Below are 28,000 nucleotides of genomic sequence, written 5' to 3'. Positions count from 1 at the left end.
CGCTCTCCTTCCAAAGCAGAGATGACACCAACGGCACAGCCACATTCAGAGTGATCCTTGTTTGATGTCAATGTCACGTCACCACCCCGGGGGTGGGGGGAGCATAACCATGAGGAAAGGAAACTGTCTCTCAGGGAAAAAGGCACACTCCCTCACGCCGGCCGCTGGCTCTGTCCGCTGGCCTGAAAGCCCCAAACAGCCCAGCCCCAGTGCTCTTCTGTCTGCTACTGAGGGGAAAACCCTCCCCGTGGTTCACGGCCGGCCTGCCTCACCCCTTTGATGTGCTCCTCAGACCTTACTTACCCCACAGTCACGTCCTGATCCCCAAGCCCCAGCCTAGACTCCACATCTCTTGATCCCCACGCTCGTCCCAGCGCTTCCAGACAGTCCCTTCTCCACTGAGTCCCCAGGTCACCCTCGACTCCCAAGGGGTGCCCCTCTCCCATCTCCAGTTCTTTCCCGGTCACGTGCCCTCCCCTGCTTGCCTGCCAGTCTCTCCTTCTCCTTCTATTTCCGCCTGCCCCCCGCCCCCCACCCCCAACCCCCAGGCTCTCAAGTTCGATGTCACTCCTCCACCTGCCCTTCCTTCTCACAGCTGAGGTTCTGGGCGGTGATGATGGCAATGCTACCCAACACCACCCCTGCCCCCATGATGTCAGAAGGTGCCACTGTCTCATAGAGCACGTAGTACTGCAGCATCAGGGCCACCACCACCTCGGAGTGCAGGACGGCGCACACCAGGGCGGGGTGGACCTTGGTGACTGCGTAGCTCACGCACACAAAGGAGACCAGGGCCAGGATCCCCACCGCCCCCACGCAGCTCCAGCTCAGAGGGTCGTTGGGCAGCACAGGGGTCTGCAGTACAAAGAGGCCTGGCACACAGCCCACCAGCCCCACCAAGCCAAACAGGAAGGCCACCGTCGGGAGGCAAGAGGGGAAGTCCAGAGAGCGGTATACCAGCAGCCCCAGCGACAGCGCCAGGCCGCCCAGGAAGGCGAGCACGTAGCCCAGGGCGGTGTAGAGGCCCGTGGTCCCCTCCTGCAGTGTCCCTAGTCCCGGTCCCACAATGATGATGAGTCCCAGGGTGCTGCCCAACAGGCCACACCAGTCGTAGCCGCTGAGACCCTGGCTCTCGAGGCAGAGGGCGAGGAGGGCAGAGCACATTGTGGAAGAGCCCTTGCGGACCGTGGCAGCGTTGCCGGCCGGCACCACCTGAACCGCACTGTAGGCGCATCCGATGCTGAGGACGTTGAGCAGGGCGTGGAGGCAGGCCCGGGCCCGGACGTCGGGAGGTCCCAACAGAGGGTCGCCGCGCAGTTTAAGTAGTAGGGCAATGGGGAGGTGGAAGAGACATCGACAGATGAGCAGCTCCAGCGAGGGGAAGTGGGAAGCCTGGTAAGCCATGCGAGAGAAGGGCCCCACGAAGCCAGCGGGCAGGCCCCCACCCAGCAGGGCCACAAGCAGGCCCTTGGTGGCATCGGAGGCCCGGCAGCGCTGGTGCGAGGGGAGGCTGGGCGGAGCGGAGGGCGGCGATGGCTGGGTGAAGTCGGGCAGGTTGAAGTAGGGGTGACCGCCGGCCTGTTAGGGAGAAAGGAGCTCGGGCATTAGGGCAGCCATAGCCCAGGGGACCGGGGGCAGGGCGAACGCCAGGCTGGGCTGTGGGACCCGTCTCTCGGGACAGTAGAGGGGCGGGCCGTCTGGCTGAGGAGCTCTTGGGAGCTAGAAAGGGCCTGAACGTGGATGAGGTGATACAGCGTGGGCCTTGGGCCTCTAAAGCAGGAAGCAGGGGGTGAGCGGTCCAGGGGCATCGTGTTTCTCTGGGTAAATTCCTGGGAGAAGTAAAGGAGGACCCGGGGGGGGGGGGGGGGTGCCCTGTTGGTCTGGGGAAGGGGAGGCAGCCTCAGATGCCGTGCGTCTGTGTGATGTCACAGGTTCCAGGGACATCTGGGTACACCATTGTGAGTTTCATTTGGGGGTGTCTCTAGCACAGCTGGGAAGTTTGGGGGGAAGAGACCAAAGGGAGCAGCCAGGAGCTACAGGGAAGGGGGCTCTGTCTCCCTGACCCCCGCACTCACCATCTTTCCTCGGACCTCCTCCTCTATGCCTGGCTCAGGGGGCCTGGGCCCTTCGGAGCTCCAGCCCTTGTGACCTGGATGGAGTGGGAGCGGGGTTCTTCTCTGGAACCTTCCTGAGGTGGGGGCGGGAGGTTCTCCCCTGGAACCTTCCTGAGGCAGGGGTGGGGGTGGGGTAGGGGTGGGGTGGGGGTGGGCCTAGTTTCTCTCGTGGTTTCCAGCCCTGCTTGCTTTGTGTCTGTCTCTGCGCCTCCCAAGTGGGTCTCCTTCTCTTTTTCTCTGGAGGAGTAGCTCTGTGATGAGACTTGTTTGGTTTTAAATGAACTCGTTTATGTCTCACCTTGTTTCCAAAGAAAGGTTTTGCGGGAGGGAGCTGAGGGCCGACCGCTCTGTCTCCCCCGAGTTGTGGATTTTTGAACACCAGGGAGGAGTCTCTGGGACTGTCCCTCTGGAGTTTCAGGAATGTGTTTCTTGTGTGTGCTTTTCACCTGGTGTTTTGTCGGTGCCGCCCCGGGAGGCGCACACCAGGGCCTCTGCATTTACGCAGAAGTATATAGATGTGGATATTTCTGCCGGTGGGGACAAAATACCAAGCTGCGTGGTCATCTGCACTGGTAGTCATTTACGTGTGTCTGCTCCTTAGGGCTGGGGCCTGCCCGGGCCGCGGCCTGGTGGGGGTCCCTGCGCGTTTCTGGGAAGGGCGGGTGGGCACGTGCGTGTGTCCGGGGCTGCCCCTGTGCGTGTGCCGAGCCCGGGTCTGAGGGACCCACCCGGCCGGATCGCGAGCCTGCCATGTTGTGTGTCCGCGGAGAGGGTGTGCGTGCTCCGGGCGCTGTGCCCCGCCGAGTGAAGGGCGTGCAGGGGGCGGGAGGGAGGGGGGCGTCCCTCGCTAGGCAGCGGGTGGTCGTGCGGCCCGGCGGGGGTGCCGCAGCCAGCCCCGCGCCCGCTCGGTGCCCGCCCGTCCGGCGGCCCTGCGCCGCGCGGGTCCCGTCCCGCGATCGGTCCGGGCCGAGGCCGTCGGGCGCGCTCGCCCGGAGCCCGAGCCCGGAGCCCTGCGTCGGTGTCGGCTGCGCTGCGCCGGCCTCCTCTCGGCGGCGGCGGCGGCGCTGGGGGGGTACTGTTTCCGGGGGTGGGGGTGGGGGTAGGACCGGGGCGGGGGGAGCCGATGATGTCAGCGGCGGCGGCGGCGGCGGCGGCGGGGCCGGGCCGGGGCCGGGCGCTGGGGGGGCCGGGGCCGGAGCCGGAGCCGGAGCCGGAGCTGGAGGCGGGCGAGAGCGGAGCGGCCGGGGGCGGCCACGGGGATGAGCCGGGCCTGGCGGACTCGGCGCCATCGCAGTCAGGTGGGCCCCGGGGCGAACCGGGCAGGGCCAGGGCGGACCGGAGCCAACAGCCGGGCCCCCTCCCCGCTGCCCGGCGCCGCGGGGGCCCGGGCCGCGCCCCGCGCCGCGACCGCTCCCTTTGGGGTTGACCTGGGGGCTCCGGGGTCGGGGGCTGAGCCTAGCCCCGCCTCCAGGCGCGCGCGGCGCTGGGGGGCGGCTAAGGGGGCCCCGGTGCGGCGGCCGGTCCGGCGGCGGCGGCGGCGGCGGCGGCGGCCGGTGGAGGGGGGGGCGCGATCGCCCGGGGCCGGGGAGGGGGGCCCCGCGCCCTCCCCTTCGGAAGGGTTAATTCTGCAGCCCGGTGCCCCCTTCCCCCCCGTGGGGCAGGTTGGGGGTGGGGTGGGGCGGGTGTGAGCCCGGGCCGGCGCTGCAAGCTGCCGGGAGGGCGATGGCGTAGGAGCCAGGCGGAGAGGGGGAGGGGTGGGCCGCCCAGCGCCCCAGAGTTGGGGTGTGCGGGGTGCGCGGGGCGGGCAGGGGCCCCGGAGCCATCGTGCCGTCGGGGCAGGGTCGTGGCTGTGAGTCCTGGAGATTGTGTATCTCCCGCTGTGTTGTGGGGCAAGGTAAACCTGTCCTGGGCACCACTGTTTGCTGGTCCGGCAGCCAGGGGTCCGGGTAGGGCCCTCCGTGGGCCACGGGGACAGGAAGCCTCGTGGAGGGGCGTCCGATGGTGTGGGGGGCAGAATTACAAGATGCGGCCCGGTGGCTTTGGGTGACAGGTCCGCATTGGGGAGCGGGGCAATGATACATGCGGAGTTTGTCAGATGGGTGGTTTTCTGTAGGTTTGAGACCCGCGTGTGTTTTCTTGCACGTATGTGTCTTTTGCTGTACACATGAACTATTTCTGAACTGTTGTTTTCTGCATAGCTGTCGTGGTTAGTGTGCGTGCTTGTGGAGGGCACCAGAGTGCAGCGTGCACGCGCGCCCCTTTGGAGGGGGCGGTTGTGTACCTTTGAGTCAGAAGGCGTCACGTCCGGGTCCCCTTTCTGTGGCCCTGCTGAGGTGTGGTCCGGTGTCAGCGAGGTCGCCCCCCCCCCCCCACCGCCCCCAGCAGGTTGGGTTTGTGTGTCTGTGTATGGAGTGAGTTGTAAGTGGAGAGCACGTCTAGAACTCAGGTCCCGAGGATCTGTGGGGAGTGGGAGCCCCCAGGGTGTGTCCCAGGTACTTGTGGGGCAGCGGGCACCGGCGTGCGAGGGGCTGGGGGGGGGGTGTGGAAAGTGCAGGTTGTGTTTATGGGATCGTGGGCAGCCGAGCGAGGGGAAGGCTGTGTGTTTATAACGTTCTCTATGGGATTCTTTTGTGACGTTGTTTGTGGGAGCCCGTCCGTGCTGTTGGACCAGGAGGCGAGCTGGTCAGAAAACACTTGTGGGGAGGGAGGTGGCGTGACAAGGACAATGTGGGCCTCAGACTGGAGAGATCAGCCGCCAGCCTTGTGTGCAGCCTGCCTTCCGCGCTGGAGTGTCCGCGTGAGGCTGCTGTGGGGATACGGGAGGAGGAAGGCCGGGAGATAAATATGGGGCAGACAAGGGCAGGCCTGGGAGCTGTCGGGTGGCCCAGCTGGTCCCCGTGCGGGGTCTGAGCGCTTGGCCCCTCAACGGCCCGCCCGGCGTGTCAGGGTCACCGGGAGGAGAGGCCTGGCGGCCGCAAGGAAACCGAGCTGGGACGCAGCGCCTTCTTGGCCGTGTTTACGTAAAGGCCGGGTGTGACTCTTGTCACTGAAAGGAAAAAGAAACACGAAGTTTGCAGTCCCCTCCTCCTGCTTCACCCTCTCTCTGCCCCCCTGGCGGGGATCTCTGCTTTTCTTGTTCTCTGTGACGCACACTGGGCCGCTCCCGCCACTGCGGAGGGGTCTGGGAATGGAATTCGCTCGCTAGGCAGATTGCTCAGAACAGGTTTTCCTCACCTTTGGTGCCTGGGCCCTTCTGTAGATGTGTGTGTGTGTGTGTGTGTGTGTGTGTGTGTGTGTGTGTGTGCTGTGCCTGGCCTGGCTGGGGGGAGGGTGATTGTGCAGGGGGTGGGTGGGGAAGGCACCACAGCGGGGGCCCTCTTGTCAGATGGGAGTGGGGGGTGCTGTCTGCTGTGTGAGGCCTGAACAACAGGTGCACCGTGGCCTGGTGGGGGGGAAGGAGGCCTGGGAGTGAGGAGTTCTGGCCCTGCCTCGACCTCACCGGCACTTTCCCCGAGTGAGCCTCAGGTCCTCATCTGTAATATGGGGCTAATTTCCTGCCCTGCCTGTCTTCCAACAGGGGCGTAAGTGGCACTATGGGAGATGTACCTGGTAAGTAGCTACGGCTTGGGGGCTACGCCTGTGCCAGCCGCTGGGGGTCCCCTCCTCGGGGCTTGGCTGATGACAATAGTAGTAAGGCCGTATTTGGCGCTCGCTGGGTACCAGGACGCTGTCCTCTGTGCTTTCACATATGATCGTTCATTTACTCTCTGCAAACCCCCATGGAGGTAGGTGTCCTGATTACCCCCCTTTTTCAGATGGGACAGCTGAGGCCCAGAGAAGTTAAGTGATTTGCTCAAAGTCACTTAGCTGCTAAGAGGTAAAGCTGGATTTGAACCCTGGCAGTCAGCTTCTAGATCCTGTGTGCTTACACACTGTTTTCTGCTGCCTTTCTGAAGCTTTCTGCGGGCCTCTCTGTGCACCCCCCACCTACACACACACACACACACACACACACACACACACACACACTTCTCCCCAGTTTCTCCAGAATTTAGCACCTGTACCAGTCGGTGTCATGTCGGAAGGCCAGTGTGCTGAGACAGTGACTCGGACAGTCCTGGCCTTGGGAGTGAGAACCTAATCTAATATCTGCTGCTGGGTGCCGGCCATGGGGGCACAGAATGTTGATAAGCCAGGCACAGGAGGGATTGTCCTTGCCCTGTGGGTCAGGGAGGGCCGAGAGGGAGGTGGTATTTGAGTTACATCTGCACATTTTGGAGGGCTTTGGGGAAGAGGTTAGGGAAGGTTGCATTTATGCCAGGAGGGTAAAGGCAGGGGGGTGCGGGGCGCGTTGGGGGGGGAGGGGAGGAGCGCCCTGGGTGCTCGAGGGGAGTCCAACACCGGGCAAGATTGGAAAGGAAGATTGGAATTGGACCCTTGAGTGTCTGGCTGAGGAATCTGAACCTCATTCCCGAGTGAGTGGAGACCAGCGGAGGTTTCTGGGGACGCGGACCGTCAGTGAGAGGAGGCCTGGAGGAGGGAGAAGAGCCTTGGGCCACGCAAGTGTTAACTGGGGCCTGAGCTTGCTCGGGGGGCCAGAGGCGGGTTGAAGGGAAGGTTTCCAGAGCCATTCCCGAGCTGGGCCGCAGATCCGACCCAGCCTGGTGACGGCTGGATGCGGGGAGTGGAGGAAAGGGCGGGGTCAGTCGTGACACAGTTAGCACTCAGCACGTGAGCCCTTCTGTGATTTCTGTAACCCGCCGGCCAGCCGTAGGCCCCTCCAGAGCAGGATCAGGGCCGTGGCAGGGGGAAAAGATTTAGCATCTGGGTTCACATAAGCCCAGATTTGAATTCTGACTCTGGTGCTCACAAGCTGTGTGACCTTGAGCAGGACGTGCCCCTCCACGAGCCTCGGTTTCCTCATCTGTCCAACTGGGATCATATAAATACTGACTCTGGGTGGCTGTTTTGAGGAAGTCGTTCCGTGAGACAGCCCACGGAAAGCACTGGAAGTGTATCAGGCAAAGCGTGAGGGCCCCAGAAGGGGTCGAGTTATATGCGTCATCCCGGCTGCTGGCCAGCTCAGTCTGGCACTGAGGGACGGCTCCTTTCCTGGGGGTGGACAGACCCCAGGAAGACCCTGAAGAAGGCAGATTCATTCATTCACCAATTTTAAATCTCCCCTTGTACCAGGCACCGGTCTAAGCACCGGTGACAGCAGTGAAAACAGCAGTAAGAATCTCTCTCCCTTGGAGCTTACGTTCTAGAAATACATGAATAGTACGCCTTGCTAAGTGCCAAGGAGAAGGGGGAAGGGAGGGGGTAGGAAGTCTGGGGAGGTGGGGGTGGCCACCAAGGCCTCCAGGAGATGGTGACTTGAGTCAAGGCTTCAAGGAGGGGGGGCGGCGAGGCCCGGGGCTGCCCGAGGGAAGAACATTCTGGGCAGGGGGAACAGCAAGAGACAGAGCACGTCTGGTGGCGGTGCACAGAGCCCCACGTCAGTCACGCCACCCAGATCACACAGCTGGTCAAGAGTGGAGGGACCCGTGAAAACAAACAAAAAACTAAAAAACCACAGAGCCGCCAAACTTCCCATGAAGCTGAATCTCTTCTCTACGGCTTCCCCCTGCCCCCGCCCCCCATTTTCCGGGACTGAGTTCTGAGATAATAAGAACCTGCATTAACTGAACTTTCAGCACGTACCTAGTACTGCCCCGGGTCCTGCCGGCCAGGAGCGCGTTCGTCCTCACGACCCTGCCAAGTGGGAACCGCTCCTTATCCCCGCCTTACAGACAAGGAAACTGAGATACGGAGGGGTGAAGCGACCGGCCCTCCCGTCAAACCTCGTAGGGTAGCGGTTGAACTCCGGGGAGCTGGGTCCAAACCCCGAGACCAGGGGCAGGTCGCCCCCGGCACCGCGTTCTCTCCACTCCCAGGTGAGGGGGTTGGCGTACTTCAAGCCTCAGTTTCCTCCTCTGTACAGCGGGGTTGACGATAGCCCCCGCTGCGGCCATCTGGGGGCCTTGCAAGTGTCGAAATGACACTTGAGTGCAGATAAAATGCTTCGCACTGTGCTCCTCACATAAGGATGTCACACACAGCAGCTACAAGTTCCATGATGATGATGGTGCGTCCGGCCGGTCGCCGAGGGCCAGGCCAGCTTGGGACCTCCGTGGTTCTAAGAAGCCCTCACGGGCCTCGTCCAAGCATTTTGGCAGTCGGCACACAGCCACGCCTCAGGAGGCACCAAGCCCGCGTGCCCGTGCAGGTGGCCAGGCCTGGCCGAGGGGGACCGGGGGGGCTGGAACTGAACTTCTGTCATGCTTGCCTGTACAGACAGGCCTGCCACCTCCGGAGGAAGGGGCCCCTCCTTGAATTTTTTTCCCTTCCTCTCATTTTCACAAAGATACTAGATGGGCCGGCGGGGGCCCTAGCGGGTGCTGTTTTTCTATCCACTCTCCTCACAACACTGGCGACAGCAAATACGTGGGGTTTTCCCACACCGACCAAGGCTCTGACGCCAGCTGGGCGTCCTGCAGCTCAGCTCAATTCTGACCCTGTCTCCCTGGAGGTACCGTCAGATCCCACAGGTTAAGGACTCAGTCCCGTGAGACCGCCCGCTTCGGATGTCAGTCACCCACAAGCCTGGGCCTCTGACCAGCTGTAAATCGGGGTTTCCCATGCCCCCCCCCCTTCAGCTTTGAAAATTTGCCAGGGTGGCTCATGGAACGGAGGGAGACGCTTACTTAGGGTTTACCGGTTTATTGTATAATAAAGGATACGGTAATACAGGCGAACGGCCAAATGAAGGAGATACATAGGGTGAAATCTGGAGAGGCCCTGAGCACAGGACCTGCCGTCTCCCCGGGTTGGGGTTCACCACCCTCCTGTCCCATGGATGTTCACCGACCTAGAAGCTCTCTGAACCCCACGGGCTAGAGATTTTCATGGAAGCCTCAGCACGTAGTCACGATCCGTGATTAACTCAGTCTCCAGCCCCTCTCCCCTCCGTGGCGGAGGGATGTGGGCTGAACGTTTCAAGCTTCCACTCATGGTTTGGTATTTCTGGTGACCGCCCCCCATCCCGAAGCTTTCCAGGAGACTACCAAGGTCACCTCACTAGAACAAAAGACGCTCCTGTCACCCAGGAAATTCCAAGGGATTGAGGAGCCCTGTGTCAGGGCTCAGGGTCAACCACCAAATGTTAGCAACAAAGATGCTCCCAGCACCCTTATCACTTGGGAAATTAGAGGAGTTTGAGGAGCTCTGTGTCAGGAATGGGGATGAAGACCAATTATGTACGTATTTTTTATTGTATCATAAACATCACAGCTATAAACTGGTCCTTCATCGTGAGGGGCTATAGTCCAGAACACCGGCTTTGTTTTTTGGGGTTGTTGTTGTTGTTAATGTTTATTGATTTTTGACAGAGCGTGAGCAGGGGCAAGGGCAGAGAGAGAGAGAGAGAGAGAGAGAGAGACAGAATCCGAAGCAGGCTCCGGGCTCTGAGCGCTCAGCACAGAGCCCGATGTGGGGCTCGAACCCATGAACCATGAGATCATGACCTGAGCTGAGGTCGGACACTTAACCAACTGAACCACCCAGGCGTCCCCAGAGTACAGACTTTGTCACCACACTTTTCTGGTATCAGATTTCAGCCCTCCTATTAACTGGCCACACATCTCTAACTCAAGTCTGTCCGTTAAAAATGGGGAAGCCAGGGCGCCTGGCTGGCTCAGTCGATGCAACGTTTGACCTCAGAGTTGTGAGTTCGAGCCCCACATTGGGTGTAGGGATTACTTAAAATCCTTAAAACGGGGAAGCTAAGCACTACCTTGTAGGATAGTGATGAGGAGCAGAGGAGGTAATACAAGGAAGATGCTGGATCTTAAGGGTCCCAGGGGGCCAGCGGCTACCCTGGAAGGGAGTGGGAAGCCTTTCTCTCTTGTCACTTTACAGCCAGAACTGGACCCCAGGCCACATGCAGGGCGGCTGGCGGGGGCAGGGGCGCTTCTGCAGGATTCCCGACCCCTGTGCAATGTGACAATGTTACGGGGAACACCTGGCCCGGTACTGCTGTGTGCCTAGCACTTGGGGCTGTTAGAACTTTTGAATATCACCCCCCCCCCCATTGCCACCTTCCTCCTCCAGGAGGAATCAGAGCACGAAGAAGTGGGCTGTGGCAGGGAGGCCTTTCAGCCCAGATGCTAAAGAGCCTTTGGGGGCGGGTAATGAGGAACCCCAGATGCGGTATATCTCAGAGGACATGTGTGACCCAGGGCATTTGGAAGGAGAGTGTTCCTGGGTTTCATGCAGGGTGGACGAGGGGCCCAGAGCTCTGCCCTCGGGTCTGTAGGTCTGGCTCTGTCATCAGCGCCCCCCCCCCCCCGGTTATTATCAGCTGTGTGTGACTTTGGCTATGTCACCGTACGGCTCTGGAACTTGGATCTTCAACTGAAAAACGGGACCCCAAAGCCTTGACTGTGCCCACAGTGGCTGTGAGGTGCTTTCTGTGCGGTGACCACAACGGCTCAAATTTGGGGTGCCTGCTATTCCTTTCGGATGAGCCTTCTAGCAAGAGGTGAGGTAGGGGGTGTCTTTCTCTCCCCCCCCCCCTTTTAAGCCAAAGTTCCAAAGCCACCAGCTTTCAGAGTAAGGAGTGGGACCCAAGCCTCCTCACTCTCGGTCTGGCGGCCTTTTTCCAGTGCCCTCCAGAGACGGCAGCGAGCTGGCACGTATGTATGAACCCATGGTCTTTGGTGGTCACCTGGCACCAGAAACCCCCTCTAAGATTTGTGGGCCTGGTGTGTGTGTGTGTGTGTGTGTGTGTGTGTGCACGTGCGTGTGCGTGCAATCCTCTCCTAAGTGGAATATCTAAGCAGTTTGGTCCAATGAAAAAAAAAAAGCTCTAGCAAATCTATTTTGATGTGGAAATGAGACTCTTATAATGAAAGACAACATGCAAATCTTTGATTTTCTTTGAGCCCCGAAGATTGGGCCAAAGGGACTTGAGACTGATCCGAGAGGCTCCCCTGGACCTATGGGACTGAACTACGCCACCGCCGTCGTGTTGTTTTGAGGTGAATTGGGACTATGCAAATTGCCTTGTGCCTGTACTCTGGGCCAGCAGGCAGGGGTCTGCAGTTATCTGCGTGTGACCTCCTAGGTCCAATCGGATGCAGTTAGACAAATAACCTGACAGGTCCCCGGAAGGGTCAGGGGCTCCAGAGCAGCCCCGGGCGTCCTCTTTGACCCCAAGGGCTGTGGCCGCCCCCCCTTCCTGGGGTCCTTTCCTTCCCGGCTCCCTTCCTGAGAACACGGTTTGTGTGTCTCCGCAGAAGGAAGAGGCCCCACAGAAGGGACTCGCTGAGCCAGCCCCCGCTCTGCTCCATGTTGACTGTGCCCTCAGGTGAGACGTTTCGAGAGTCTGAGGCTGGGAGAAGTCGGACGGGGGGCAAGGGCAGTCATGTTTTTCTAGACGCGGGCGTCCTGTGAAGGGGTCACCAGTCCCCGTGGGGGCTCCCTCTTCCTCCCGCCAGGAGAGAAGTGGCCACTGCTTTCCTCTCTGTCTGTGGCTTTGGAGGCTTTCACCCTTGACCTTCATTGTGACCTGAGCCACTCCTAGCCTCTTCCAGCCCCAGAAGTTCGACGTACTACTGTCGGATGCCCGCCAGACTCGCGTGGCTAAGATTAACCCCTGCCTTCTGTGACCGGAAGGTTGTCAGTCTCCCACTGGTCTCTGACCAACAGCCTCCGCTGCCCTCCCCGCTCACCCCCCCCTTCCTGTTCTCGTCTGTCTAGGCTGGCGCCATGCCCCCCCCAGCAGAGGTGACGGACCCGTCCCATGCCCCCGCCGTCTTGCGCCAGCTCAACGAGCAGCGGCTCCGTGGCCTCTTCTGTGACGTCACCCTCATAGCTGGAGACACCAAGTTCCCCGCGCACCGCAGTGTCCTGGCCGCGTCTAGTCCTTTCTTCAGAGAGGCCCTGCTTGCTTCGGCTCCACTGCCCCTCCCACCAGTGACTGGGGGCCCTGCCCCCAACCCGGCCACCACCACAGCTGCCTCTTCCTCCTCCTCCTCGTCCTCCTCGTCCTCCTCTTCTTCCTCTTCCTCCTCGTCTTCTTCCTCTTCCTCGTCTTCTCCCCCTCCGGCCTCACCCCCCACTTCCTCCCCACCCCGGGTCCTGGAGCTGCCGGGGGTCCCAGCCGCCGCCTTCTCTGATGTCCTCAACTTCATCTATAGCGCCCGGCTCGCGCTCCCAGGCGGCGGAGGGGACGGGGCAGCGGTGGCAGAGATCGGGGCTCTGGGGCGGCGTCTGGGCATCTCCCGCCTGCAGGGCCTGGGGGAGGGAGGCGATGCCTGGGTGCCTCCTGCCCCAGCCCCCATGGGCAGCTCGCAGCCTGAAGACGACAGCTTCGGGCCCGGGCCTAGGCCGGCAGGGGACTGGGAGGGTGACAGGGCCGAGGCCCAGGCCTCTGACTCCCAGCCCCCGCTGTCCCGGCGGCCCCTCCCCTGCCCCCGATGTGGGAAGAGCTTCATCCATCCCAAGCGGCTGCAGACCCACGAGGCTCAGTGCCGACGGGGGGCCGGCCCTCGAGGGCCTGCGGGGCTGGGCTCCGGGGGCTCCGGCCCCAGTGGTCCTGCGGGAGTGGATGCCTCAGCCCTGCCCCCGCCGGTGGGCTTCCGAGGTGGCCCTGAGCACGTGGTGAAGGTGGTGGGTGGCCACGTGCTGTACGTGTGCGCGGCCTGCGAGCGTTCCTACGTGACCCTGTCCAGCCTGAAGCGGCACAGCAACGTGCACTCCTGGCGGAGGAAGTACCCCTGCCGCTACTGTGAGAAGGTGTTCGCCCTGGCTGAGTACCGAACCAAGCACGAGGTGTGGCACACTGGGGAGCGCAGGTGAGCGCGGGGGTCCTGGAGATCGGGGTGCGGGTGGCGGCGCAGGGTCAGGAGGCTGCGCGCGCGCGGGGACCACTGACAAGGGAAGGAGGGGGGCCCGAGAGAGTCATCGAGAGGCTGGCCTGCTCACCCACTGGCCCCTGCTCGCCTGCTCGTGGTCGCTCATGCACCTGCCTCCCCCCTGCCTCCGCTCCCTCCGTGAACGCTCATCAGCGCCCCCAGATGCTCCGGGTGGGGTGGGGCCTGGTGCTGTGCCCGAGGCCAAGGCCGAGGAGGGCAGAAGAAGCTGTCCTCCCAGGACAAGACTGTGGGGAGCGCGGGCCTGTCCGGTAGTTGTGACACGTGTCTCCGTAATACGTCCCCGTTCATAAGACGTGTCCCCGTTCTGTCCCCGGAGCTGTGAGTTAGGCGAGGTGCGTGCTTCTTCCCGGTTCACAGATGGAGCAGCTGGGACCTGGTGACTCCCAGCCACCCGGGGGGGGGGGGGCTGAGCTAGGACGAGGGGGGGGGGGTGTTCCTCCCCGGAAGCTGGCAGGATAGGACAGGCAGCAGGAAAGGAGGGCGAGGGAATGGCTGGGGGAGTTCTAGGTCTGAGCGGAGGACGTGGGAAGCTGAGGCCCTGGCTGCCGGGCCCCTGACTCCAGCGTCTCTGTCCCTGCCCTGTTCCCTGCTGTCCCGGCCCAGGTACCAGTGCATCTTCTGCTGGGAGACCTTTGTCACTTATTATAACCTGAAGACCCACCAGCGAGCCTTCCATGGCATTAGCCCCGGCCTCTTAGCCAGTGAGAAGACACCCAATGGAGGCTACAAGCCCAAGCTCAATACCCTCAAGCTGTACCGCCTGCTCCCCATGCGGGCAGCCAAGCGGCCCTATAAGACCTACAGCCAGGGAGCCCCCGAGGCCCCCCTTTCTCCAAGCCTCAACACGCCGGCCCCTGTAGCAATGCCTGCCAGCCCACCACCCGGCCCCCCACCCGCCCCCCAGCCCGGCCCCCCACCCTCTGTTATCACTTTTGCCCACCCAGCTCCCTCGGTCATTGTGCACGGGGGCGGGAGCGGTGGTGGAGCAGGGGGGGGCCCGGCCAGCACCGGGGGAGCCCAGGCTGCCTCGGTCATCACTTACACCGCTCCCCCGAGGCCCCCCAAAAAACGTGAGTACCCGCCTCCTCCCCCTCAGCCTGCAGCCACACCGACCAGCCCCGCCACGGCGGGCAGCCCGGCCACAGCCGCGGGGCCGGCCACAGCCACGGAGGAGGCCAAGGGCCGGAACCCACGGGCCGGAAGGACACTGACCTACACGGCCAAGCCAGCTGGCGGGATTGGCGGGGGTGGGGGTCCCCCCGCGGGGCCTGGCCGGGGCCCCTCTCAGCTACAGGCTCCACCTCCACTGTGTCAGATCACTGTGCGAATCGGGGAGGAGGCCATTGTCAAGCGCCGCATCTCAGAGACTGACCTGCGTCCCGGGGAGCTGAGCGGAGAGGAGGTGGAGGAGAGCGAGGACGACGACGACGACGAGGACGACGACGACGACGAGGACGACGACGACGAGGACGACGACGAGGAAGCGAGCGCCGGCGGGGAGGACCAGCTCTGGAGGCCCTACTACTCCTACAAGCCCAAGCGCAAGGCCGGAGCCGCGGGCGCGGGCAGCACCGGGGGCAGCGCGCTGCCCAGAGGCCGCCGGCAGCCCCGCTGGAGACAGAAGTCGGAGCGCCGGAGCTGGGAGGACACCCCGGCGGCGGCGGCGGCGGCGGCGGCGGCGGCGGCCGAGGGCCCCGCGGGGCGCGCCCGGGGCGAGCGGAGGCACCGCTGCGGGGACTGCGCCCAGACCTTCGCCACCCTGCGGAAGCTGCGCAAGCACCAGGAGGCGCACGGCGGCGGCGCGCACGGCTCCCGGGCCGGCCGGCGGCCCTCCACCCGCTTCGCCTGCCCTCACTGCGCCAAGGTGTGCAAGACGGCGGCCGCCCTGAGCCGCCACGCGCAGAGGCACGCCGCCGAGCGGCCCGGGGGCACCCCCACGCCCGTCATCGCCTACTCCAAGGGCAGCGCTGCCACCAGACCCGGGGATGTCAAGGAGGAGGCCCCCCAGGAGATGCAAGTCTCCTCTTCCAGCGGGGAGGCAGGGGGCGGGGGCGCGGCCGCGGAGGAAGCTTCCGAGACCGCGTCTCTCCAGGACCCTGTCATCTCCGGGGGTGAGGAGCCCCCGCTGGTGGCAGGAGGGGGCACCTATGCCTATCCGCCCGTGCAGGAATTTCCACTGGCTCTGATCGGGAGCGGCAGGGAACCTAGTGGTGGGAGGGGCAAAGCGGGGAGCGAGGGCCCGGTGGGGGCCGGGGAGGGGGACCGCGTGGAGGGGATGGGGGCCGCCAAAGTCACCTTCTACCCCGAGCCCTACCCACTGGTCTATGGCCCCCAGCTCCTTGCCGCCTACCCTTATAACTTCAGCAACTTGACCGCACTCCCGGTTGCTCTCAACATGGTCCTACCTGACGAGAAGGGTGGGGGCGCCCTCCCCTTCCTTCCAGGGGTCTTTGGCTACGCAGTCAATCCTCAAGCAGCACCCCCTACGCCCCCGACTCCACCTCCCCCGACTCTTCCTCCCCCAGTCCCCCCTAAGGGAGAGGGGGAAAGGGCGGGGCTTGAGAGAACCCAGAAGGGAGATGTGGGGTGAGCTCTGGGCCCACCTCCCCCCTTTCACCAGATGCCACCCTCCCTGAACCCCCTGCCACTACCAGCTCCCTGGCTTCCCTGCCCCTTGGGAGCCCCTCCACACTCTTGTGCAGGGACTTGGGGGCCCCTGGAGCTCAGGGGTCAGGCTGCTTTGTGTGAGATTGTAGTTTCCCCGTCTCCCGGGGAGGGATCTTTGGTGGCTCCCCTCTCGGTTCTCCTCCAGGGAATGGCCTCCGCGAGGGGCAGGGCCAGCCCCCATCCCTTCTTCAGCCCTTGGGGCAACTGAGCAATATACTTCTAGGAATCTCTACTCACGGCCCCCACCAGCTCTGAATGTCTAACCCACCCTCCTGATTCGTAAACCCGGGGGAGGGGGGGGAACCATCTCTCTCGCCTAGTGACCTCCCCTGGTTGTGCAGCTTTCTCCAAGCCCCTGCCTAGATGCTTCCTAGCACATTCCATTCTCTGTGGCCCAGGGCCTGGACCAGACCATTGTGATACCCGACACCCACCCATCTGGGAGCTTGGCTCCAGGTTCCATTCTTCCCAGGGGTGGGGTTCTGTGTCCCTGTTCCCTTCACGTTAAGACGCCATGCCTTCTTTGGCTTCCATGCCTTTGGATCTTCCACATTCCTCCTCATTCTCCTAGACTCTGGAGATGGCCTCTTCCCATCCAGGTCAAGGAGGTGTTGGGGGGAGGGCTACCCATCTGTTCCACGGCTGAGCACTTCCCCAGCCCAGGGCAGCACTAATCTCAGCCCTATCTTGACCCTCAAATCCAGTGAGCCCCAGATTCTTCTTCCAAGGCAAAGAGGTGAGTAGATCACACCTCTCCCTGCCTCTACCTATGGCCTCTTCTGGGCTAAATCAGATTTGGGGGCCAGGAGGGAGGAGCTCCATAGGGGATGGGGGAAGAGAATCTACTTTCTCCCTGGTTTTTTTGTGTTTTTTTTTTTTTTTTCCTGATGGTTTCTCCCAGACTAGACCAAATAGCCAGAAAAGTGATGGGGGGTGGATGGGTGGGTAAGCCCAAGATTTGCACATGACCTCCCGTGCTTACTTTTACCTCCATCTTCCCCGGTGTCGCTTCCCTCACCATTCACTCCAGGTGGTTTTTGGGGAACCATCCTACTCCCTTGGTGGGCTTTGGGGTATCCCCACCAGTCTTTCCTCCAAAATAGCACCTTACACCCCATCTTTGACTCAGTTCCCCACACCCAAAGATCCCAGCCTAGGGATGGGGTGCAGGGACCCGAAACAGTCCCTAATCCCTAATTTGCACTAGTTAACCCTGGTCAGGGGTCCGTATGTTTCCTTCCAGCGGGGGGAGTTGAAGAAACGTTTGCTCCTAATTCTCTTTGATGACCGGGCGTCCCCACTCTGTGATTGGATGAACATTTCCCATCCCACCCACCTCCTCCCCGCCCCCCCCCCCCAAATAAAAACAGCTCACAAGGGGAGAGCCGGTTTGGGGGAGGAAATCTGACAATGGGAATTACAGGAGTGCAGTTTAAAAAGGGGAAAGGCTGCCGTCACCTAAATGGCAGCTTTCTCCCAGCTACTGTTTTCTGGGGCCAAGACGGCCGCCCTCTCAACGATGCTGAAAGGGCAAGACCATGGCTTTTGGAGGGAGGTGAGCGCGAGGGAAGGACCAGGAGCATCTGACCCTCCTAGCATATAGGAAGGGGGAGGTTTCTGACAGGCTCCTGAATGTTAACCATGGAGGAGTATCACTCCTCCACTCCTCCTCTGTCTCTTTGCACTTTTCTTGGTCTTGGCCACAGTCCGAGTGAAGAGTTTCCTACTGAATGTACCAAGTTCCAATTTTTAAGGGGGAAAAATGCTTAAAACGGGAAAATGCAAAAAAAAAAAATCACTAAAAAATTCCCACAAATCTTGTTTCTGGCACTTTAGAAAAACTGCGAAAAAAGAACATAATAAAAAATACATATATATATCTACACACAAATTTTATATATATATATCTACACACACATATATATATACACCTACACACACACACACACACACACACACACACACACACATACACACAGCGGAACCACAAGAGAGACAGAAAGGCCTTGGAGGCAGGGAGCAGATGCTACAATTGCTTCCCCTAGATCCTTAACCTGCACTCCTCTGAGGCAAAAAGGCACAGGAAATGGAAGGAGGTGAGGGTGGACCGGGCAATTCGAATTTCAGAACAGGTCAAAATTCCAAAACTGTGGACATTTTGGGAGAACTGAGATTGTAGACTTTTTTTTTTTTTTTTTTTTTTTAATGACGATTTAGGAAAATAGTTTCCAGAATGTGGTCGTTCTGCGCAATCAATGAGATTGTGGCAAAATCGGAGATTAAAAATATGTATCTGAGCTGGGGAACCTGAATATTGTGAATTTCAGAGGTTGGAAATTTGGGATTTTGCAATCTCGTCTTCTGAAAGTCATTCGGGTCTTGTCAGTTTGTGCCCTCTTTCCCCATGCTCCCTGGGAAGAGGGGTGACGGAGGAATGGGAAGGCCACTGGTTCTGTGCCACAGCACGCAAGGTTTAGAATTCTACAGACTATAGCTCTATATGTAGTGAGGACCCAGATTTAGAGAAACTGACCAATATTTATCTCCGCATCTGTGTGTGTGTCCAACTCTCTAGGCCAATAAACCAACAAGACAAACAAACTGTCCTCCTCAGTAGTACGCCAAGCGCACTTGTTTTCGTGGCTGGTGGGTCGGCCGGACAGGGACACGCTTGCCCTGTCCCACAGGGATCCTGGGAGCTGCAGCTGTATTATCCCTCTTGGGGCCACAGCTTCCAGCAACCGAGGAGGCGTGAGGGCCTGGTGACCCTACCTGCTTCACCATAATGGCCGCAGCCACCAGGCTCAAGCTGACTTTGGTCTGACCTCCAGGCAGAAACATGAACGCAGTCCAGTTCACACAGACTGCTGGGCACAAGATCCTAGTGGCCCATGCGCCTTAAGCCAGGTGCAACCCTGTCTCCAAATTGAAAGGAAACCGACGCACAAAACAAGTGACAGTCATGGGATACGGCAAGCTTTCTTTTTCCACTCCTAGCCCCCCACTACCTTCAACTCCTCATTCCCCCCCCCTCCCTTCCCCTTTACTTTGTCAAATGGGACAGGCAAGTAAAATGAAGGAAGTCGTGGGTCAGGTGGGTGGGGGCTTTGCAGAATTCTGGTACAAATAACCTTGACCAGACCAGGCAGCCACTAACCCTCAGGTTGCTGCCAACAGGGGAGTCAGGCCTGGTGTTACCATACTTTTAACTTCCCTCCCCCAAGGGAAGCCGGAAGCCCAAATTTCTCTGCGCACTACCCAAACTTTTAAAGTAGCGAACTCACGCCGAAACCTGTGAGGTCAACAACACAGGTCAAACAAAACACACCAGTTGGCAACCTCTGATGTCTGCTGTATCGTGCGTTTGCTCCCATCTTGTCACGTGACCCTCAGACTAAGGGAGTAGGTCCTGTCATTTGCCTCACTTTACAGATGTGGAAACTTAGGCCCAGAGCAGTTCAATAGCTTAGCTTATCCAAAGTTTGAGCACCAAAGCTGAAACCTGAAGGAAGGATTTTAAAGGGCTCTTCCCCCCCCCCTTATTACAAATGCATCTTTTTAGACATAACCTTTTTTTTTTATCCTAAAGATAATACTTATTACAAAAAAATAAATTACAGAAAGGTGAAAACAAAGATCACTAGTCTCAACATGCAAACATAAGCACTATTATTTGGTGCATTTCCTTCCAGGAAAAAACAACAACAACAACAACAACAAAACCCCTATTCACTCAACAGACGTTAAGCACCTACAATCCTATAGGTCAGGACCTGTGCTAGGAGCTGGGGATATTACAGTGAACAAGGCACAGTTCCTGCCCTCAAAAGGCTTACAGTCTAGTTCTTATTCTTTGTTCCATTATACTGGGAAGCTAGTGTTGCTATCCAAAGGAACTTCTACAAGAAACCAAAGGCTAAATAAACTGCTAGTGCATGTCTAGCGGGGCCCAAGGCTTCAGTCGGCCCCGTCCCACTTCGGCTGGCTCCCCATAAAGGCAATGACCTGGGAGGGCCGGATTCCTAGTGGAGTCGAGAGGCAGAAAGGGATAGGGCTCGAGAGTACCGCCGGACTCTCAATGCAGCCCTCAGAGGACCTGGGTCTTGGCCCTCTGTCCTCAAGGAAAGGGGTCGGCAGGGGGCAAGTGGTACGAGGCATCCAGGAAGATGACGAGGGTCCCAACGCTCGTGAAGATGATGAAGGTCCAGAGGAAAAGGCGATCCACTACCATGGCCACAAATTGCCAGTCTTCCTTCAGCTGGGGGTAGGCAGAGTAAACTGTTCCTGAGCTGCAGACCCCCAGGGAAGGTCTGCCCGCTACCCTTACCCTGTCCTACGAGCTCTGAGACAGGGGCGGGCCGTGGGACAGAGGAAAGCGAAACTGCGGGCGATGGATGGAGTGAAGAGCCAGTCGGAAAACAGGGGGCGGAACCAAAGGAGGCAAGCTTCCAATCAGAAACCAAACCGAGTGCTAGGGGCGGAGCCTGGATTGGCGGGTGGAGCCAAGGCCACCCAGGCCCTGCCCTGCTCCACCCTCATTGGACTTACCGCGTCGTGGTCCTCCTGTTCCTGCAGCTGTCGAGCGATGTAGCTGATCGAGGAAACGACCTCCCGCAGCTCGGGAGGCAGGCCCACAGCCCGGTTTGGGCCATCGATAAATCGCCGCAGGTCCGGGGCAGACAGTTCAGGCTGGAACCTGGAAGAGGCGGGACAGTTTGGCCACGCTCTAGGCTCCATCCCAATTCCCTCCTCCAACATTCTTGTCAGTTTTCGAAACGTGAGAGGGCCCTCTAGGCTCTCCCCGTCAGCGACGACCTCTCCAGTCTTCCGCAATTCCTCCCATCCCTCTACGCTTTAGTTTCCGCCTTTCCGCAAAGTAGGCGGCAGAAGGGGTACTACACTTCCCATGATGCTCAAGGGCATCTTCCGGGGCCTTAAGCCGCCTGCCTCTGCACAGCCTTCTGGGAACGGTAGTTCACGCTCTCCCTTCCTTGTAGGCGACGGAGAGTAGGTACTACCTGTTGGGTTTGGGGAAGAGAAAATCGTTCGGTGGCTTCCGGATGAAATATTCATCTGTTCCTCGACCCCAGCCACTTGCTGGAGAGTCCCTGAGGGCTACAGGAGGTGGCTCCGGCATCAGGTCTCTCTCAGGTTTGGGCCTCTTCAGACCCAGGTATGGAGGGAGTTTGTGGATGAAGATCTGCTGAGTAGAAAGGCATATTGGTCGTGGGGGGCTGGGGGGGGCGGGGCTCTCATGCTTTCAGACGGGAAGGGAAGTAGCTCACCGTCCCCAACCACCTGCCCATCCCTGCGCATGCGTGCGCGCGTCCCCCAGCTGCACAGCGAGGAAGTGCAACCACACGGCCTTAAGTTAAGTGGGCTGGAGGCATCCTGTCCCGAAAACAAAGTTCCGAGGGCTTCCACCCTGACAGGACCTGACCCCGAGGATGTTTCCCTGCGACCCAGGGATGGGCAGTATTGATGAAGCCAATAGGGGATCTAGGACATGATAATGTCAGGAGGGTAAAGTTGACTGTGCAGCCTTTCAACACCCAACTGGCCTTGGCACTTGAACACTCTACCAGGGGTTGTAGTTATCGCTCAGGTCTGTGAAGTTGGTAGGAGAGAGGAGTGGCACCTGCACGAAAAGACGAATGCTAGGACTGAGAGTTAACACTGGTTGGAGAAGGACATCTTACCTGACGGACCCAAATGGGCATTTGGTGGGTGTGGGGTGAGCGGTGGTGCAGGTTGAGGACTACGACGCTAAGGATGACTGAGAAAGTGACGAGCACCATGGTGAACATGAGGTACTTGATAATGATGGGGACAGACAGGGAGGTCTCAGGAACTTTGTCTGCCAGCAGCAGCAGGAACACAGTCAGGGTCAGCAGGGCAAAGATCGAGAGCCCCATCTTCTCTCCTTGCGGGGCAGAGAGGAAGGTGGAAGGATTAGGCTTTGCCAGAAGGCGATTTCCATGGCATAATCAGTGACCATGTCTCCAGCCCACTCAAGGACAGGCTTCTGGAAGGGCCAGCTGCGGGCAGACGAGTCCTACAACGATAACCTCCAGCTCCGACTCACTCTCCTACACTCCAGATTTATAGCCACCTGCCGATTTAACTTCTCCACCTGCATGTCCAAGAGACATCTCAAAATTAACCTGTCCAGAACCTAATCCCTCGACCACCAACCCCTCCCACGGCCTTTCCCACTTCAGAAGTGACAACTCCATCATTTCTGTGGCTCTCAGTCCTGCTCAACTCTCCTCCCTCTCTCTTAACCCATACCCAATCCATAGCAAACCCTACTGGTTTTCCTTTCAAAATATATCCATACAAAGTACCATTACCTCAGGTCTGAGTTATTATAAAGGCCTCCTCGGGGCGCCTGGGTGGCTCAGTTGGTTAAGCGTGCGACTTCTGCTCAGGTCATGATCTTACGGTTGGTGAGTTCGAGCCCCACCTGGGGCTCTCTGCTGTCAGCCCAGAGCCCGCTTCAGATCCTCTGTACCCGCCCCCCCCCCCCCCGATCTCTGCTCCTCCCCCACTCACACGCACTGTTTCTCTCTCCTCAAAAATAAATAAACATTAAAAAATAAAGAAATTAAAAAAAAATAGAAGGCTTCCTCTTTGCTTCATTGTCTTTACCCCTGCTGACTGTTCTCAACAGAGCAGCCAGACTGATCCTGTTAAAATGGAAATCAGATACATCCCTTTCCTTCTCAGAACCTTCCAGTGGCTTCTCATCTTCTTCAGCATAAAAGCCAAAGTGTTGGGGCGCCTGGGTGGCGCAGTCGGTTAAGCGTCCGACTTCAGCCAGGTCACGATCTCGCGGTCCATGGGTTCGAGCCCCGCGTCAGGCTCTGGGCTGATGGCTCAGAGCCTGGAGCCTGTTTCCGATTCTGTGTCTCCCTCTCTCTCTGCCCCTCCCCCGTTCATGCTCTGTCTCTCTCTGTCCCAAAAATAAATACACGTTGAAAAAAAAATTAAAAAAAAAATCCAAAGTGTTTAGTATGGTTGACAAGGCCTTCTGCTAACTCTCTGACCTTATCTCCTACTGTTTTCTTTCTCACTTACTTCATTCAGTCATTCTGGCTACTTCTCGAATACGCAAGGCTCACTCCCACTCCAGAGTCCGCATTCACTGCTAACTCCACCTGATACATTCTTCCCCCCAGATATCTGCCAGGGAACATTCTCTCAACCCCTTCACTCTTTGTTCAAATACTGATCCAATATTTCCTTTTTAGTGAGGCACTGGCTGACCATTCTATTCCTTAAGATTTTATTTTATTTATTTCTTAGAGAGATAGAGATAGCACGAGCAGGACAGAGACAGAGAGAGAGAGAGAGGGAGGGAGGGAGGGAGAGGGAGAGAGAGAGAGGGAGGGAGGAAATTGTAAGCAGGCTCCATGCTCAGCACCAAGAGCCCACCATGGGGCTTGATCCCATGACCCTGGGATCATGACCTGAGCTGAAATCAAGAGGTGGTCCCTCATCTGACTGAGCCACCAAGGCGCCCCTTAAGATTTTAAGTAATCTCTATACCCCCCCATGGGGTTTGAACTCACAACCCTGAGATCAAGAGTCACGTGCTATACCGACCGAGCCAGCCAGGCACCCCTGACCATTCTAGTTTAAATTACAACCCCTGCCCCCATTCTCATCCTCCCTAACCTCTTTTCCTACTTTATTTTCCTCTTTAGGACTTGTCTTCTCCCAGTATACACCCTAATAGATTTATTTATTTTGGTTGTTGGCTGTTTCCCCCCACTAGACCATAAACTCCAGGAGGGCAGAGATTTTTGTCTCTTTCATTCACTGAGGTAGCCCCAGTGCCTCGCACGTTGTAGATGCTCAACAAATACCATTGCACGAATGAATAGACCAACGCTTGTAGCTTTTTTAAGGAACTAAATAGCAATTTGAAGGATCTAAAAATGAAACAAAGTATATAAGGATGTGCCAGGTGGCTGATTATTCTCGGGGCATACAACAGGCACCTCAAACTTCAAGGAAGGTATGGAAATAAATAACTTTTATGGTCTGTTCTACTTTAGTCCTATAATACTGGGTTCCAAGATTTGCCCTGCTCAGGGAGGAAGTAGAAGTTACATTTGGAAGTGTGTTCTAGAGCTGGATCATTCTCCTTCTCTAGACGGAGAACTCAATGCCAGAGAGAAGGAAAGAGTGCTTTAAATACCAGAGTTGAGGATTTCTGTCTGTGAATCAGGCTGGCACCAGCTCTCTCTGACTGCCTAATGTCGGGCAAATGCCTTAAACTCTCTCAGCCTCTTTGTCTTCCTCCGTAAAATGGGAAGACAGTTCAGTACTTATCTCACGGAATTGTAAAGATTAGAATTGAGTTAATATATGCAACATGTTCATCATACTACTTCTAGCAAGGCTCAAAAATAGTAAAAATAATACTAATGCTTACACAGAACTTACGTGGTGCTGGGCACGGTTCTATTAACTCAATTCATCCTCAGAATAATCCTATCAGGTCGAGACAACAATTGTCCCCATTTCCAGTTCCGGAAATTGAGACCCAGAGAGAGGAAAGAATTTGCCCAAGGCTACTCTGCTGCCTCCTAGAGAAATGTCACTATTGTTTCGAAGGGGGATAGGAGGTCAAGGGACTAGTAGGTGTCTGGAAAAGAGGGGAGTGAGCTGGGGAGGATACCAGGAATGGGAGAAGGAGAAAGGAGAATTGTCTAATCCCAGGAGCTTGTTGGTCCCAAGAAGGAGATCCTAGGATTCTGAAAGGGAAGAGGCAGAAGTCACTGGATGGGGAGAAGTGGGGAGGTTGGCAGGGCCCTTCCCTCCCTTACCTGCATCTGGAGGCAGGTAGAAGACGAAGATGGCCAGGAGCGTGATGAGGATGCACGGGGCAATGACATTGACCAGGTAGAAGAGAGGCTTCCGACGAATGATGAGGTAGAAAGTGACTTCTTCCCGCTGTCCTTCCCCGCGTCCCCTCAGATCCGCCAGAGGCTGGATTCGCCGAGAAGGCTTGTGGATAATTTCCCATTGGCCATTCTCTGGGAGGAAGGAGAGGGGAAGAGAGAAGAACGGGACACAGATGTAGGACCTGACCTTACCGGTGCCAGATACGGCTTGATCCGCCACATCCTAACCCTCAGGCGGCTGATGTGATAAGGGCTAGCTGTGGACACCGGGTTGGGCAGCCCATCTCTGATAAACGTGAACAAGTCTCAGTTTTCCATATCTGCGAAACTTGTCTTGCTGACCCCACAGGGCTGTCCCGGGCATTGCTGATGGGGGGGGGGGGTGTTGGAGAGGGGGCGGTATTTATCAGCCTGTTAGAAACCGGAAAGCATAAAGCCCATGGACGTGGGAGCCATGCCCGCTCACCAATGAAGGTCCCTTCATGAATGTACACTTCCTGCTGTTTCTGCTCGTCAGGACCCAACGCGGTCTGCAGGCTGACCTCTGAGCTGTCATAGCTGTAAGAACTGAACACCATGGTGCAGTTCTGCCAGTCGAAGGGGAAGTAGGTGACCTGGATGGAGGGGGGGAGTGATGTGGGGTGGGGGGGGTGTCACCAGGGCTGCCAGAGAACTGTTGGGGGGGGGGTGCTGGGGGAGTTGGAAGGTCACAGACGAATTGGAAGGTTATTAGGGGAGGCCTTGGCCAACAGAAGCGGGATCACTGAGAAAGACTGGAAGTCAGGGACAGTGACGGGAGGAGAAGGAACAACGGAAAATCGGGCCACCTGGGTGGCTCAGTCGGTTAGGTGTCTGACTTCAGCTCAGGTCACGATCACGTGGTTTGTGGGTTCCAGCCCTGCGGCAGGCTCTGTGCTGACAGCTCAGAGCCTGGGGCCTGCTTAGATTCCGTGTCTCCCTCTCTCTCTGCCCCTCCCCCGCTCACGCTCTGTCTCGCTCTGGCTCTCTCTCAAGAATAAATAAACATTAAAAAAAAAAAAAAACCACACACACAACAACGGAAAATCAGGAGGGCGGGAGAGATGTGAGGTTGAGGGCATATGGGAGGAGGGAGGGGCGTCAGCCTCTGGGGAGAAGCAAGGTTTCTGTGAGCCCTGAGCTTCCCAGGGGGAGCCCGGCCACCTCGATGCTGCAGCTGCTGCGGTAGAGGCCTGGAGGCTGCCAGCGCACGGAGCCGTCAGAGGACACAACCACGTTCAAGTCCAGAGCAACGCCAAAATTTCCGTCGTTGCTGCGGGTGAAGGGTCTTCTCAGCTGCCAGGATCAGGACCCCGCCCTCCGGAGACCCCGCCCTCCGGAGACCCCGCCCTCCGGAGACCCCGCCCTCCGGAGACCCCGCCCTCCGGAGACCCCGCCCTCCGGAGACCCCGCCCTCCGGAGACCCCGCCCACCTCCCGGTCTTTGGGAAGGCCCTACTTGTTCAGGAGCACCACGTCCGGTAGCCACACGGATGCAGCCGCGATGCGCAGTGAATCGATGCCCTCGTGCTCCGCGGGGTCCCAGCTCAGCCTGTAGTCAGTCCACCCCTGTGGAAGCAGAGGCCGAGGGGCTGTCCGGGGCTGGAGGCTGGGAGGGGACTGGGGATGGCCGAAGGAAGCCCGGGAAGGGAGTGCCAGGGAGGGAAGCCGGCAGGCAGGGACTAGGGTTCTGGGAGTCGGGGTTCTGATCCCGGCTGCACCTTTACTGGCTGGGACCCCGTCGGCTAATTTCCCCCTCCCCCACTGAGCAGGTGGCACTAGCTAGCCACTAAAACAGTGTTTTTCAAACTACAGCTGGCGACCCTTCAGCGGGTCTGGAATCAAATAAGCGGCCCCTGGGGGCTTAGTTAAACGTCAATCTTTGGCTCAGGTCATGATCTCCCAGTTCGTGAGTTCCAGCCCCGCGTCAGGCTCTGGGCTGACCGCTCAGAGCCCGGAGACTGCTTCCGCCTCTGTGTCTCCCTCTGTCTCTCTGCCCCTCCCCTGCTTGTGCACACACACTCTCAAAAATAAATAAAAAACTTGGTGTACCCAAAGTGTGAAAAAAAAATTAGAATATGGAATGCAACTCTCATAGGAAATATATGTATTGTTTCCTGAAGCTTCCCTTTGGGTCATGTGCTCCGAGGTCGTGATTCTTAGAAATAATACTCTTACTGAGCGGGACGTTGGAGGAAATTGTAAAGGCAGCGGGACGCCCTTTCCCACCCCACGGGGTCTCCGTACCAAGTCTAAGTACACCTTTGTGCTCATCTCTTCATCCTTCTCGTTCTAGAAGGGAAAAATTTCAAGGGTAGAGGTGACGTGAATAGAGAGCAATGAAGGGGCTCGGAGGGTCAAGCTCCCTCTGGAAACCCCTCTTTTTCCGGAGGCCCACTCTCTCGGGTCCAAGCCCTGCCTCCAAGGCGCTGCCCTGGTTTGAGCCCCGCCTCTATCTCAGAAACTTCCGGCCGTCTACCCGGCCAGCCAATTCATCAACCAGCCCGCCCACCCCCGGCCCCGCCCACAGCCTGCAGTTCACCCAACCCTGCATATCTCCGGCCGCTGTGGTCTCTTGACCCGGTCCCGCACCAAGCTCCGCCCCAGCCTGCGACCCCGCCTCAAGACCCGCCCCCCAGCGCGCCATGGAGGCCCGGCTTCACTTCAGGATCCGCCCGCAGTCCGGCTCGCCGCCCTAGCCCGCCCCACCCCTGGCCTGTCCGGCGGCCACGCCCACGGTTTGTCCATTGGTCCGATTTCGACCCAATCTCGGCTCACGGCCTATCTCCCGGCATGGCCACGCCCCCAGACGCCCCCGCCCCGCCCCAGGCCACGCCCCCAGCCGTTCGGCAAGTCGGACCTCGAACCCTGGCGTGCGCCCTCACCAGGCTGATGAGCTGCGCCAGGTTGAGGCCAATGCTGACCCCGACACGGTCTCCCACCTCCCGCGCCGGCCGCACCGAGCTATCGTAGCCCGAGAAAAGCTTCTCGAGGAGCCGGCCCTCCGCCTCCGAGCCATGGGCGCCTGGAAGAGGAGGGCACTGAGTGAAGCCACCGTGCCCTGCCACGACCCCTGGTCCTGTCACTGCTCCTCTGAGGCCCGCACTTACCCGGGGCGAGCGGCGCCCCCAGCGCCCCCAGCAGCAGCAGCAGCAGCGCCCCTGAGGTCATAGCCCGGCCGCGTAGCTCAGTGACTTCGCTCCGTTCGCCAGCGCAGGGGAAGTGACGAGGCGCCCAGGAATGTGCACCTGTTGTTGGGGGGCAGCCGCCAGCCCACCCGCCCCGCCCCTGGGACTTGGTCCCGCCCC

At 59.0% G+C, this 28,000-nt stretch overlaps 3 protein-coding genes across 7 annotated transcripts; 1 reads left to right on the top strand and 2 right to left on the bottom strand.

The window, feature by feature from the left end:
* Window positions 1–40: 40 nt before the first annotated feature.
* Window positions 41–3,937, bottom strand: SLC35G6 (solute carrier family 35 member G6). Its single transcript, XM_043585499.1, has 4 exons — window positions 3,811–3,937; window positions 2,963–3,189; window positions 2,076–2,270; window positions 41–1,578 (listed from the first exon to the last, which is right to left on the bottom strand). The coding sequence occupies exons 1-4, from the start codon at window positions 3,935–3,937 to the stop codon at window positions 565–567; spliced, it is 1,563 nt and encodes a 520-aa protein (XP_043441434.1). The 3' UTR covers window positions 41–564.
* Window positions 3,296–18,361, top strand: ZBTB4 (zinc finger and BTB domain containing 4). Of its 4 annotated transcripts, none has more exons than XM_043582930.1 (5): window positions 3,306–3,412; window positions 11,099–11,194; window positions 11,453–11,523; window positions 11,916–13,012; window positions 13,697–18,361. In XM_043582930.1, the coding sequence occupies exons 4-5, from the start codon at window positions 11,925–11,927 to the stop codon at window positions 15,681–15,683; spliced, it is 3,075 nt and encodes a 1,024-aa protein (XP_043438865.1). In that variant the 5' UTR covers window positions 3,306–3,412; window positions 11,099–11,194; window positions 11,453–11,523; window positions 11,916–11,924; the 3' UTR covers window positions 15,684–18,361. The 4 variants fall into 4 exon arrangements, with proteins under 4 accessions (XP_043438869.1, XP_043438865.1, XP_043438868.1 ...); XM_043582933.1 differs by having other exon boundaries at window positions 3,308–3,412; window positions 11,107–11,194; XM_043582931.1 differs by lacking the exon at window positions 3,306–3,412 and adding an exon at window positions 5,692–5,723.
* On the bottom strand, window positions 17,942–27,914 carry CHRNB1 (cholinergic receptor nicotinic beta 1 subunit). 2 transcript variants are annotated; one of them, XM_043582938.1, is made up of 11 exons: window positions 27,803–27,914; window positions 27,578–27,717; window positions 26,940–26,984; window positions 26,152–26,261; window positions 25,858–25,966; window positions 25,142–25,289; window positions 24,598–24,807; window positions 21,460–21,683; window positions 20,779–20,960; window positions 20,309–20,456; window positions 17,942–20,018 (listed from the first exon to the last, which is right to left on the bottom strand). In XM_043582938.1, the coding sequence occupies exons 1-11, from the start codon at window positions 27,861–27,863 to the stop codon at window positions 19,878–19,880; spliced, it is 1,518 nt and encodes a 505-aa protein (XP_043438873.1). In that variant the 5' UTR covers window positions 27,864–27,914; the 3' UTR covers window positions 17,942–19,877. The 2 variants fall into 2 exon arrangements, with proteins under 2 accessions (XP_043438873.1, XP_043438874.1); XM_043582939.1 differs by lacking the exon at window positions 27,578–27,717 and having other exon boundaries at window positions 27,803–27,906.
* Window positions 27,915–28,000: the final 86 nt, after the last annotated feature.

This window comes from Prionailurus bengalensis, chromosome E1 (assembly GCF_016509475.1).
Source record: "Prionailurus bengalensis isolate Pbe53 chromosome E1, Fcat_Pben_1.1_paternal_pri, whole genome shotgun sequence".
Classification (NCBI taxonomy): Eukaryota; Metazoa; Chordata; class Mammalia; order Carnivora; family Felidae; genus Prionailurus; species Prionailurus bengalensis.
The sequence above is the reverse complement of the archived record's forward strand: the minus strand, read 5'-3'. Positions and strand labels throughout refer to the sequence as shown.